Here is a 14,148-nt window from a genome sequence, read left to right as displayed (position 1 = left end):
TTACATACTACTACTCTAAACAAATTTGCCTCATTATATAATTAATCTCATCATACATTGTACGAATTACTGTTTGTTAGTCCAAAATAATTAAAAAAAAAAAATGCACCGTGCGAGATTTTAATCCGCGACCATCATATGTAAGGCGGTGTGCTAACTAGACCAGTGAGGTCTAATTGCTTTTCCAATTTTGAAATATGTATGGTTTCCATAGGTCGATGTGCTCGGACCTGGTCTACGTCATCCTGTTTCCTCAACTGCTGATGGTGGTCCACTTCAAGAAGCACTGCAACACGTACGGCTCTCTCGCTGCGTACATCGTAGCTCTTGTGGTGAGGCTGTCCGGAGGCGAGAAGCTGTTGGGTCTACCAGCCCTCATCCACTACCCTGGCTGGGACGCTGAGAACGAAGTGCAGCTGTTCCCGTTCAGGACCATGGCGATGGTGATGTCTCTGTTCACGCTGGCCTTCATATCCTGGCTGTCTGTGTGAGTATAAGTTTCTTATTGTAGTTATGAAATGGAATGTGTATACCCTGGACAATTAACACAGCGCCATCTAGTCCCACGGTAAGCAGAGCTTGTGTTATGGGTACTACGCAACTAATATCACACTCAGGTCGATATAAACAATCATATTCATGAATACAAATTTTTGCTCCGTGAGAGGAATCGAACCCGCGATCATTGGGAGTAAAGCAGTGTGCTAAACCACTAGACCACCGAGGCTGTCAAATTATTATTTATTATGTTATCATTAAAATAATTATGCGTTCCATAAGTCCTTCCACGGCTTTAAAGTGTCATTTCTACTCGCCCCCTATAGTTCGGTGAAGCTTTCAAGGCTAGCTGCGCCCAAAAACATTAGATAGGTTCGAAAAATTTAAAAATAAAATATTATAAGTAACTCGAATCAACTCGAGTTAACTCGAGTCATGTTTATTACGAGTTTGCACATCTCTAGGACAGAGGTAAGAGAAGGAAGAAGAATAAAATCTACACATAGTATAAAAAGAAGACGCTCTGTTTGTATGTTCGCTTAAATCTTTTAAATTCAGCAATAGTTAGAGTGATTCAAGAGGAATATTTCTTTCTTATGGATGATAATGGAATGGTGCACCCGCCTGCGCTAACGGTTTACGCTGGCGGGGCACCAGTGGACGATGATAAGATGAGTATGAGGTCAGGTCAGTTAGCCCATCGTGGTAAATTTACCAGGAATTTATCACGTTTCCAAGAGTAACCTGACATTGTTACATGTTTTACAACAAACTGCCAGAGTCTGTACTCAGTTTGTTAGAAAAAATTCAAATGTGTTATAAAATATTTTCTTTGTAAAGAAGCTTATTATAAAATTGAAGAATTTATAAATGATAATAATGTTTTTGTAGAAAATATCTAACTTAAAATTCATAGCGCTGATAATGTTATCTGATTGAACAGAGATTAAGTGCGTAGCGGTTTCTATGTTGATTTTCGCATGCCTAATCCTTGTTAATGTAAATATAATTAAAACAATATTTATTTAAAACAGCAACACACAAGTTTCTTGCTCATTCTTCTTGTGATGAGTACCGCATTCTGGTAGAATAAAAAGATGAGACTATTCAAAATTGCATTAAGTTTATTTGAATAAAGATTATATCTACTTCTATTTCTCAGGTTTTATGATGATTCCTTTATTGGTGGTTATGACGTAAAGACGTACTTTACAAATTATGTAATAGTTATTGTGTCATTGTTGAAATAAGATTTTACAATAATAGAAAAATTGCAAAGGTAATATTTATTATAAACTTTGTTACTATCACTTGGCTATGAATACATAGTTTATGAGATACCGATTGTGTGTTTAACTAAAGCCTCCAAATGCTGCAATTGTGAATGGAGATCTATGATTTGGTCATACCTCGGCGTGGATTGTACCTAATAATTATGTCGTGAGAAAGGTATCTGCCTACGTTCATTTAAAAATCATTTATTCATGTAGGACATTTTAGCCGCTTATGAACGTCAAGTTTTTACATTATAATTTTTTTCCCTACCGTACAGTTCGGTATATAGATCCAATTGAGAAGAACTGGCAAGAAACTCAATTGAATTACTTTTTTTTTAAAAAGCCAGTTTATTTACAATGTATAGGTATTTATATAGTTGCCAGTTTAGTATGGGTGGTGAACTCAGACTATCTTCATCAGGGATGTTATGGATATGAAATTTCGGATACGGATAGGTTTCGGATATAGGAATGATTATTATACCGGATGCAGATATGAAATTATATCGAATTATCCGTTACTTTCGGATAATTTTTTTTAAGGAATTTCAAAGTAAAATACAAATAGCTAATAAAATGGTTACATAACGTGTCTCAATTAGTCTCCGCTCCTATCCGATATTGTCAGAAACTTTTATTTCGGATTCGGTTATGGTTATGGAGCTCCTCAACATCCCTAATCTTTATATATAAAAACAAGATGGGCCGGGTGCTGGTATGGGACCTGTGCAGACACGCTGGCCCCATCCCATCTACATGGAACCAACAACAGAGTTGGTGCGGCATGTGAAGCGGCTGAAAAAGCCAAAATATGTAAATACAGGGGTCTAGGCTCCGAATATGAATTTGTCCCATTCGGTGTCGAGACCCTTGGTCCGTGGGGTCCTAGCGCTATAAGACTTTTCAAAGAAATAACGAAAAGGTTAGTCAACATCACAGAAGACCGAAGAGCTGGCAGCTACCTTGGACAAAGAATTAGTCTAGCCATTCACAGTCTTCGGATCGTTGCCTAAAGGGACCTCTTTTAATAATATATTTTAGTCATCATATTTATTATATATATTTTTTAAGCTTTTTAATTTTAGGTTCTTAGTTGTACAATTAGGTTATGTAAATACTAGTAATAAAAACGAATTTACTTTGTAAGTGTTCTAAATCCAGAACAGCTCTCTCGTCAGGCAAGGTTTTTGGTAATAAAACAAGTTGTACACGCGACTTCGTCCGCGTGGAATTTAACTTTATTTTTCTAAAATAAAAGTAGCCGTTGTGTAGTTTTAAAGATTTAAGCATATATAGGGATAGACAGACAGTTGACTTTATTTAAAACTAGCTACTCGCCGCGGCTTCGCCCGGGTGTACATACATTATACTTTCCTCTAGAATCACTATATCTATTAAAGAAAATCGCTTCGAAATCCATTGCGTAGTTTTAAAGATTTAAGCCTACATAAGGACGGACAGACAGCGACAGCGACTTTGTTTTATACTATGTAATTGTTGTAAAAATATGTAGTAAAACTATTTATGACTGGAAAAATGTATTTCATGATAAGATGCTAGAGAGTGAAGTGAAATAATATAATTTTATTTTTATAGTTTTGATTATATGTAGAATATAAGAAAACTTTAAATATATCAAAAGAGTTTTTCAACAGTAATGATAATACTACCATTAGTAAATGTTAAAATCATAACTTAAAACATATTGCCGTAATCCATAATGTAAAAGAAAACAATATGAAGATGTAGGTACTTGTCTTTACTTAAAATGTTGAATTGTCAGACACGTGTCACGTCGGGGAAAATATTTTTAGTAGGTATTGTATAATATTTCATATGTTCTTTGAATGACATTTCCATTAGGTAATATTAGGTACATATATATGTATATTTTCGAATACAATACGCATCTGTTAATACCTTACGGGAAAGAAAACGTTTCTTTATATTACTAGCTGGTAGCTCCGACGTTGTACCGGTGTACACAGTATCTAAATATATATAACTCAAAGGTGACTGACGTAGTGATCTATCAACGCACAGCCCAAACCACTGGACGGATCGGGCTGAAATTTGGCATGCAGGTAGATGTTATGACGTAGGCATCCGCTAAGAAAGGATTTTGATTAATTCTACCCCTAAGGGTATAAAATAGGGGATGAAAGTTTGTATGAAACTTTGTCAATTTTAAACCGATCTGGCTGAGACTTTGCATGCATAAAGCTACTATGACGTAGGCATCTCCTAAGAAAGGATTTTGAAAAATCGACTCTTAAGGGTATAAAATAGGGGATGAAAGTGTGTATGAAACTTTGTCAATTTTAAACCCATCTGGCTGAGACTTTGCATGCCTAAAACTACTACGATGTAGGCATCCCCTAAGAAAGGAAACAAAAGTAAAGCCGCAAAAACTATACCTAATTAATAATAATACTTCTTAAACCTTCCTCTTGAATCACTCTATCTATTAAAAAAACCGCTTCAAAATTCGTTGCGTAGTTTTAAAGATTCATGCATACATCGGGACGGACAGACAGCGATAGGGACTTTGTTTTATACTATGTAATGATTAGTTATACATATAAACCTTCCTCTTGAATCACTCTATCTATTAAAAAAACCGCTCCAAAATTCGTTGCGTAGTTTAAAAGATTTAAGCGAGCAGACAGCGAAAGGTACAACATTTCATAATCATCATCATGATCATCTCAGCGCGGAAGACGTCCACTGCTGGACATAGGCTGATTTTATACTATGTCAAATGTATTATGGGCACTATACACTGGGCTAAAGCTTGTGTTATGGGTACTAGACACAGTTGTCTGATACAAATACATAATTTTCTTTTGTAAATACATACATACATACATAGGAAACACCCAGACCGATACAAACAATCATACTCATGAATACAAATGTTTGTGCAGTGCGCGGAATCGAACCCGCGACCATCGGAAGTAAAACGGTGTGCTAAACCGCTAGACCACCGAGGCCGTCTATTTACTATATACCTATTGTTTACATCTAATTACAATCCGCAGGTACCTATTCAACTCTGGCTACCTGAGCCCCGAGTCTGACTACTTCAACTGTGTCGTGAACATCCCTGAAGATATCCGACGTGTAGATGAGCCCTCAGAGGCTGGAGAGCAGATGTCCGTGCTGGGCGGCGTACCTGGCCGGCTGTACGGTGCAGCATCCACACTAGTCGGTCCTGATGAGAAGGCTGGCCGCATCAACCCAGCCCTGGAGCCAGACGACGACGATCTGGACGACCCCAACGATGGCCCCACCCCATTGTTCGGTAACAGTAGTGCCCCCCCGCCGGTCCAACCGTTCGGCAAACAAACGGCATTCTGAGACTATCCCAACTAATTCTCATAAACGTGACACGACGTGATACGAGCGTGTTATATTTTACGAAGATTTTACTCTTGCGACTTGGTTTCGTAATCATTACATCGAATGATTTGCAGGCTGAGTTTTGACTTAATGAAATCGAAATCAAATCGATAAATCGAAGGAATGACGCGACTCGATGATACCATATACTTGTTTTTTTTTGGTATAATTAATTCATTTATATTCTGAATTTAGGGGTTTTAATTGTGGTTTTTAACAAGTTGTGTTTTTTAGGGGTCTTGGGCCATTTTCAGGCGTTTTAGACCTGTAACTCCGCGACCTATATAATATAGCTCGCCCTTTTTCAAAGTTCGCTACCTATACCCGTCAGGGCTAAGAATTAAAGGATAATTTTAGAAGCGATGGTTTTATCTCCTCAGGATAGGGTGTATACTTTCCAAAGGAGATATTTCGTTTATACGTGTGGGCTGCAACCACATAGGATGTGTACTGACGTTTCCTCTTCAACTCTGGCAAAATCTGCAAATTTCTTTAAGCACAGGGCTAAGTTTGCTATGTGTTTATTTAATTTGGAGTGTCCAGTGAGGGCCCAAGATACAAGATTTAATTATATTTATGATATTGTCAATTCAATGAAATATATTTATCATTTGTTCAAGATTAAGTGAACGTTTAATTTACGAGTTAAAATCTCGAAATCATTCCGAAATATATAATAGATTTGACATATCATAAGAGTCTGTAATAGACCTACATGAATAAAGATTTTGATTTGATTTGATTTGAATGAATTGTACTACAATTAATTGATGTCTATTCGATTTGATTCAGATTCTATTCCAGTCAAAAGTCAGTCTACAATTTGTATTTCAGTATTTTTCAAAAATTAGATTACTGCTCAATGTATCAATCGCCATATCTTCCGTTATAAACATTTTTATATGTTCAATATTACATAAACTTCATATATGATCACTTCATATATTGTGATCAGTATGATCTTGATCAATAATCGCACGAACCATAGATATATACTTAAAATATATGTACGTAGCAAGTAATGAGGAACGCATTGAAGCAATGGTTTGTTTATAGTTGTATGAAAAAATGTGTTTTCGTAGCGGAATGTAATCTATATTAATGAATATTACAACCGATCAGTGATCGTCCTATATGATCAGTTGATCAGTGCAACTCAAACATATCAAAATGTGAAATATTTATTCGTTGTTAGAAAAAAATTTATAAGTATATATACATTATTTAAATTGATAAAGATTCCTTATTTAAGTCAATTAAAGTAGACAGATGATGGGCACTATATGTTATGTGCTTTGTAGATCATCTATATATAAAATGTGCGTGTTAGTCTGTCCACACTTGGTATGTACATGTAATGAAGCACACATGACCAAAGTAATATTCGGGTAATGACTAAATATTAAATGATTGCAATATATTTACACGTAGAAACAATCCTATAGCTTACGGTGCATGTTTGGTGATGTTAAAATACATATCATAACGTTTAAGTTATTTTTAAACTAAGTTTTAATATACATTATTCATATTATTAACCGTTTTATGTTAAACTAGTATTCCCGCGACATCGTCCGTGTGTATTGTCGATACTTCCATATATGGAAAAATAAATAATCCTTTTAACCCCTTACAATCTTTTATTCAGATTAAAAAGTAGCCTATGTCCTTTCTCAGGTTCTAGACTATCTGTGTACCAAATTTCATTTAAATCGGTTCAGTAGTTTTGCCGTGAAAGCTGTCTCGCTTTCACAACCTTTCACCTTCCCTTACAACCACTTACAATCGTTTTTTCGCAATAAAAAGTAGCCTCCATTCTAAGTATCTAGACTATCTGTGTAAGAAATTTGATTTAAGTCGGTTCAGTAGTTTTGGGGTGAAAGCGCGACAGACAGACAGAGTTACTTTCGCATTTATTATATTAGTAATGATAAAGGTTAGGTGATTTACCTCTCTCGACGTTTCGACTAGGTTGCACTGGCCGTGGTCAGGAGCTGACTGGAGTAACAGCGATGTCAATGTAGATAGGTGCCGGCAGTTTTTATTCTACATATCTTAAAATTTTTTATTTTAAGACTCGGTTAATAATATGAATAATCAATACGTTTTATATTTATATATATATTGAACAACTAATGCACAATTTAAGCTTGAAACAATATAAAGACAGTAATTTAAAAAAATCTTTATATGGTTGATATTGTATAATTTTATTTGATGTTATCATAGTTTTATTGTTCAATAAGCTTGAAAGATTAATCCTCTAAGGGTTGCCATGAAGCTGGCATTAAAATGCATAATAATTTGACCTGAACTAATGGTCACTTAGAGCGGCAGTATACTGCCGTTTAGTCGTCAGGTTCTCGTATGTAACAAACGTTCCGTTGAATATCGCAGATATATTACCGCATTTATTGATAACTAGCTATACCCGTGACTTCGTCCACATGGAATTTAACTTTATTTTTCTGAAATAAAATATTTTTTCTAAAATAAAAGTAGCCTAAGTTACTCCTTATTACATCGGCTACTTGCCAATAAAAGTCCCGTAAATATCCATCCAGCCAATTCAGAGATTAGCCGGAACAAACAGACAGACAGATAGACAGACAAAAATTGTAAAAAATGTTATTTTGGTGTATGTACCGTATTTATATTCATATGCATGTAGTAAAAACGGTTATTTCAATATTACAAACAGACACTCCAATTTTATGTATATGTATAGATAATGGAATGGTGCCCTCGCCTGCTCTAACGGTTTACACTGGCGGGGCACCGGTGGAGGATGATAAGATGAGCATGAGGTCAGGTTAGTCAGCCCATCGTGACAAATTCACCACTAATTTATCACGATGGTTTCCAGGGGGAACCGAGTGGAGGTCAAGAGGACATGGTACATTGCTAGCAATAAGATCATCAATCCACTATTGATAGATTGTATAATGGTTAAAACCAAAGAGACCGTGCAATAGGAACAAAATGGCGCTTTAGTTTAACAGAACGCTACTCGTAATAGGATAACCTGACTACTGAATGATTGTATACAGCCGATTGACTCTTAATTTATATGTTCATTAATTTAAATAACGATTTCAGTCTTTCAACAATTAGATTCCTTTATTTTAATGTTTTTCATAGATGTAAATCATTATATAAAAGTTACAGAAAATGTAATAAATAAATTTTATTGCCATATTTTGAAGGTTGAAAATTGATGGTCGGCCTAAAGGCGCTTGCGTTAGAAATGTCTCTTAGTGGGAAGCAAATATGGCTGGGTTTATTATATACTATAATGCATTTATATATATTTGTGATTGTTAATATATGTGAAAGTTTATGAGATATAATATCGCTGTGTACGATACAAACTTACAATTAAACGTATCTCGGTGTTCAGAATTGTGTGTCCACGGCGGGGTTGCCAGTCTTGAAACTTTTTGCCTCGTATAAAGGAACTAAAAAATCTCTTATATTACTAACTTCGTATATTATATATTTACTAAACGAGGTGTACAAATATTAAAATATGGATTATGAAATATTTACTCATATTGTAAAATATTCAAATCTGGAATATAAATAATTTACTCATATTGTACAATATTCAAATCTGGAATATAAATAATTTACTCATATTGTACAATATTCAAATCTGGAATATATAAATAATTTACTCATATTGTACAGTATTCAAATCTGGAATATAAATAATTTACTCATATTGTACAATATTCAAATCTGGAATATATAAATAATTTACTCATATTGTATACAGTATTCAAATCTGGAATATATAAATAATTTACTCATATTGTACAATATTCAAATCTGGAATATAAATAATTTACTCATATTGTACAATATTCAAATCTGGAATATAAATAATTTACTCATAATGTCCAAAATACTAAGATGATTAGGGTCCCTGTATTCAGTATGGAAGATTATAATTTCCTAAAAGTATATTTAACTAGGAAAAATCACGGGATCTTATCACGTTTTATCAATTTTCAATCGAGTTCCCGATATTTCGACAGTGTTTCAACCCATGATCACGGGTGAACACGCGTTTTTTTTATCTTTTTTCGGACTACACTAATGCTGTTGGCCGCAGGTGGCCTTTAGAGGACCGGACCGGACGTTAGAGGGCATGTGCAGATGGCACTCCAAACCAAGGAAGGATGAAGGAGCGGCTGAAGGCCAACTCCCGCCTGACGGATACGTCTTTAGTCTGAGAGCACCGCTAGGGGTTCGAACCTCGGCTCCGGCCGTCGTAATATCAATCCCCGTTTGAATTGGACGGGGGATCGATCGGAGGGCCCATATAGATGTATGATCAATGCTACAATCTGGATGCTACGTTGATGTCGCGACAGTAAAGCAGGAAATAACAATAAATGACCTAGTAAGGACAGCAGTGACCTAATGTTTATCAGATTAGATCATGTTACTTATGTAACATGATCTAATCTGATAAACTGAAATATATATAAAATTCTCGTGTCACAATGTTAGTTCGGGAAGCTCCGATATATCTTTTCGCCCAAATTTCCGCAGTGTCTCAAGACGAAGGTTTACGACCAATGTGTGTTGCCAGTGATGACTTACGGCACAGAGACGTGGTCGCTAACTATGGGCCCCATCAATAAGCTCAGAATCACTCAGAGGGCAATGGAGAGGGCTATGCTCGGAGTTACTCTGCGTGATCGAATCAGAAAGGAGGAGATCCGCAGAAAAACTAGAGTGACCGACATAGCCCGAAGAATTGCGACTCTGAAGTGGCAATGGGCAGGGCACATAGCTCGTAGGACAGATGGCCGTTGGGGCAGTAAAGTCCTCGAGTGGCGACCACGGACCGGAAGACGCAGCGTGGGAAGGCCTCCAGCATGGTGGACCGACGATCTGGTCAAGATCGCTGGAAGGCATTGGATGCGAGCAGCGCAGGACCGATCGTCGTGGAAATCTTTGGGGGAGACCTATGTCCAGCAGTGGACGTCTTCCGGGCTGCGATGATGAATGTTAGTTACCATACTCCTCCCAAACGGCTCGATCGATTTTTATGAATTTTTTCTAACTTATAAAGTATACTATGATTCTGGCAACCCTGATCTCCGGCCTTCCTTCGCCGACATCCCAACGTGTTTCAGTGTTTAATAAATCTATGTATTATATCTATTACGTCAGTATTTGACGCTTTTTGACCTAATAATATTATTCATAAAGGTAAACGTATATTGTAACGATTTAAATTTATTGGCTTATATATCTTTTTAAGAGTTTATATTTGTCGCTAATAAAGGATATATTATTATAAAAATATATAATATATGTTGCTAAATAACTGTTTACTTAATGTGATAATATATAAACATTATACATGTACTACAAAGTAGCACGGGTTCGCTTCCCGATTCGTAACATTTCCAACCACGACACATATCAATATTCGTGATTAATTAGTATTAAATATAATATATACATATCATAGAGAATTTAGTGTGAAATTGATACATATCGATAGATTTAAGTGTAGCTATAGGTCTCGTTGTTGTTCTTCGACGTTGCTTTCTATTACGCATACGTACCAACTACACATATATATGTATATACGAACTGACACGACAAACGTTCTATCTTAACCATGAATATTGTATTTTCATATTGGTTTAATTAATAAATAAAATCCTCTTAATTATTTCTTTCATAAGTACCTAAGAGATAGCAAAAAAGAATTAGCAGAATCGGTCCAGCCGTTCACACATGATCCCGAGACCAAGGGAAATAGGGATACATTTATATATGTATTAAAAAGATTATATTCCCAACAGGGTTGCCGTTCTTAAAACTTAAAAGGAACTAAAAACCCTTATATTTTTCTATCTGTCTTTGGGATTCAATGAAAGTTAATTATTTATCTATATTCTATAATAATAATCTCAGGACAATTCACACAGCGCCATCTAGACCCAAGTTAAGCTATCTAAAGCTTGTGTTATGGGTACTAGACAACTGATACAAATACATAGATAATTTTTTTTTTCGTAAATACATATATATTAATTATATTTTCTTTTAAATAATTGAATGTGAATGGTATAAATAGGACTTCATATATATACATATATATATTAAATATGACTATTTTTGAATAGTACATTTTAAAAATAAAATCATAATATTTCTATATATATATAATTATATTTATACAAGTACGCAATTGTATTAGAAAGCAATCGGTCCACTGTTAGATAGTAGATGTACCTACTATTGACTTATATCTAGTTCTTGTTGAATATTTTGAAAATGTGAAAAAAATGTGTAATGTTGTGAATTCTGCGGCCGCTCCAGCGACTTCAATAAAACATATAGTATGTTGATGAGTTTTTTTTATTTATATTCATTAATTGAAGCTCCGAGACCTCACAAAAATGCTGTCCATCTTCATGAAGGAGGACTACCGAAAACACCCAGACTAATCTAAACAATCACATTCACAAATTTAACAGTGCTAGGAATCGAACTCGCGACCATAAAAAATAAAGTGATGTCTTAAATCACAAGACTACTGAGGCCGTTATATAACAGGCAACAAATGTAACAGACAGAGCGAGGAATCGAACCCACGACCATAAGAAATAAAGTGATGTGTTAAACCACCAGACTACTGAGGCTGTTATATAACAGGCTACCATTGCAACAGACAGATACTTTTACCCTTTTATAATATTAGTACCTACTAAGAGAGTGGTGTACCGAAAACACTAATACAAACAATCACGCTAATGAATACATATGTTTGAACAGTGCGAGGAATCGAACCCGCGACCCTAAGATATAAAGTGGTGTGTTAAATTACCAGACTAACAGTAGCCGTTAATATAACAGGCTACCAATGTAACAGACAGATACTTTTACCCTTTTTTAATATTAGTATATTATCATAATCATTATAATGATGATGATCATCATTATATAAAGTCGCTGACGCTGTCTGTCCATCCCTTTGTAGGTATGCCTAAATCCTTAAAACTACGCAACGGATTTTGAAGCAGTTTTTTTAATAGATAGAGTGATTCAAGAGGAAGGTTTATATGTATAATACATGTACACCCGTGTGAAGCCTGCCTGGGTAACTAGTATATGTACAGAGCACTTTCACAATGACCAAGGATCGAAATCGAACAAAAAAAAACACTCATAATTATTTACAAATCTTTTTAATTTATACAAAATGTTTACTTAATCTAATTTTGTACAGTTATAAACAATTAAATAAATTTTAATACTTTCGTTCATTCGCTAACAACATAGGTAAGCTTAGACACATGTCGATGCAGACAGAAAACACGCGTGACGGTAAACAATAGAGAGACTAAACTGTGTGCTGGTGGTCACCATCGAGCTGATCACCATGACCATCGCTAAAACACCAGCCAAGCTACTACAATATTTATTATTTATTTCTACTGTAATCAATCAAGTATACTGCATTAAGTTACTCATGTATATTTATTACGGTTTTTATTTATTTATCGTGGTAGAAATTCACATCTTAGATCCTTATTAGAGAGAAACTGGGTTTATATATAAAGAAGAGTTCATGACAAGGCAAAGCTTATCCGAGTCGCTTATCAATTTGACTATCGAATTCATTCAATATTATATTAAAAGTCTTATTTTAGTATACATAACCACCATTTGAATCGTAACCCTGACTGATAGTAGCTGGGACGCCGCTCGAGCCGTGTCCTCCAGAGGAATACCCGCCAGAGCCGCCGGAAGACCCGCCAGAGTATCCCCCGGATCCACCAGAGGAATATCCTCCTGAACTGCTTGAGGAGAATCCACCCGAACCGCTCGATGAGAAACCGCTGGACGAAAATCCGCTAGAGCCACCTGCACTCGGCGCACCATAGCTGCTCGATGGAGCTGGTGCTCCGTAAGAGTTAGAAGGAGCAGGGGCGCCATAGCTGCTGGAAGGAGCTGAAGGCGCACCATAGCTTGAGGATGGAGCACTGCCACTGAAACCGCTTGATCCAAATCCGCTGCCACTGAATGCACTGCTGCTGAATCCGCTGCTGCCGTGACTTGATCCTGATGATGGGGCGCCGTAAGATGAAGATGGCGCTGGGGCACCGTATGACGATGATGGCGAGGGTGCGCCGTATGAACTGGATGGAGCAGGAGCCCCATAAGAGCTGGATGGTGCTGGGGCACCGTATGAGCTGGATGGGGCGGGAGCACCGTATGAGCTTGATGGTGCTGGCGCTGGTGCACCATATGAGCTGGATGGTGCAGGTGCATCATAAGAGCTTGATGGCGCTGGCGCTGGTGCACCGTATGAGCTGGATGGTGCAGGTGCACCATAAGAGCTAGATGGAGCTGGGGCACCATAAGAACTAGACGGAGCCGGGGCACCATAAGAACTAGATGGAGCAGGAGCACCATAAGAGCTTGAAGGTTTTGGAGCACCGTAACTGCTTGAAGGCCTCCGTGCATTGTAAGATGTAGAAGGTCCAGTTGGGACTCCATAGCTCGTCGCTGGTGGCCTGGCAGGAGCTCCGTATGAGCTGGATGGTTTAGGAGCTCCATAGCTTGATGAGGGGCGAGAAGGCGGGGCTCCGTAGCTGGACGAAGGAGGTGGTGCACCGTAGCTAGATGATGGTGCTGGGGCACCGTATGAACTGGAAGGTGCGGGAGCTCCGTAGCTAGAAGAAGGAGCTGGCGCGCCATAACTGCTGGATGGGGCTGGAGCACCATAACTGCTCGATGGTTTTGGAGGACCGTAGCTAGATGAAGGGCGGCTCGGGGCGCCATAGCTGCTCGACGGTCTCGGAGGGCCATAAGAAGATGATGGTCTGCCACCTCCATGGCCTCCACTGGAGGGCGGCAGGTAGGATGAACTCAGCGGCGCTGCAATTAAAAATATTATTGTTTTAGTTGACATCGTTGAAGACGTAATATTTAA

The 14,148-nt window shown here is 37.1% G+C and overlaps 2 protein-coding genes across 2 annotated transcripts in view; one reads left to right on the top strand and one right to left on the bottom strand.

The window, feature by feature from the left end:
* Positions 1 to 5,135, top strand: part of LOC131848651 (high-affinity choline transporter 1) — a 66,019-nt gene extending 60,884 nt beyond the window's left edge. Inside the window, exons 8-9 of the mRNA XM_059198572.1 lie at positions 215 to 487; positions 4,817 to 5,135. Coding sequence (XP_059054555.1) covers positions 215 to 487; positions 4,817 to 5,135 — 592 coding nt within the window. The remainder of the gene's footprint in view (positions 1 to 214; positions 488 to 4,816) is intronic.
* A 7,568-nt stretch (positions 5,136 to 12,703) lies between these two features.
* The window catches only part of LOC131848665 (pro-resilin), a 28,451-nt gene continuing 27,006 nt past the window's right edge, over positions 12,704 to 14,148 (bottom strand). Inside the window, exon 4 of the mRNA XM_059198589.1 lies at positions 12,704 to 14,093. Coding sequence (XP_059054572.1) covers positions 12,859 to 14,093 — 1,235 coding nt within the window. The 3' untranslated portion in view covers positions 12,704 to 12,858. The remainder of the gene's footprint in view (positions 14,094 to 14,148) is intronic.

This window comes from Achroia grisella, unplaced genomic scaffold (genome assembly GCF_030625045.1).
Source record: "Achroia grisella isolate CSIRO2021 unplaced genomic scaffold, CSIRO_AGI_Agris_v1 utg567, whole genome shotgun sequence".
In the NCBI taxonomy this organism is placed as follows: domain Eukaryota; kingdom Metazoa; phylum Arthropoda; class Insecta; order Lepidoptera; family Pyralidae; genus Achroia; species Achroia grisella.
This window is presented reverse-complemented; position numbering and strand designations above follow the sequence as displayed.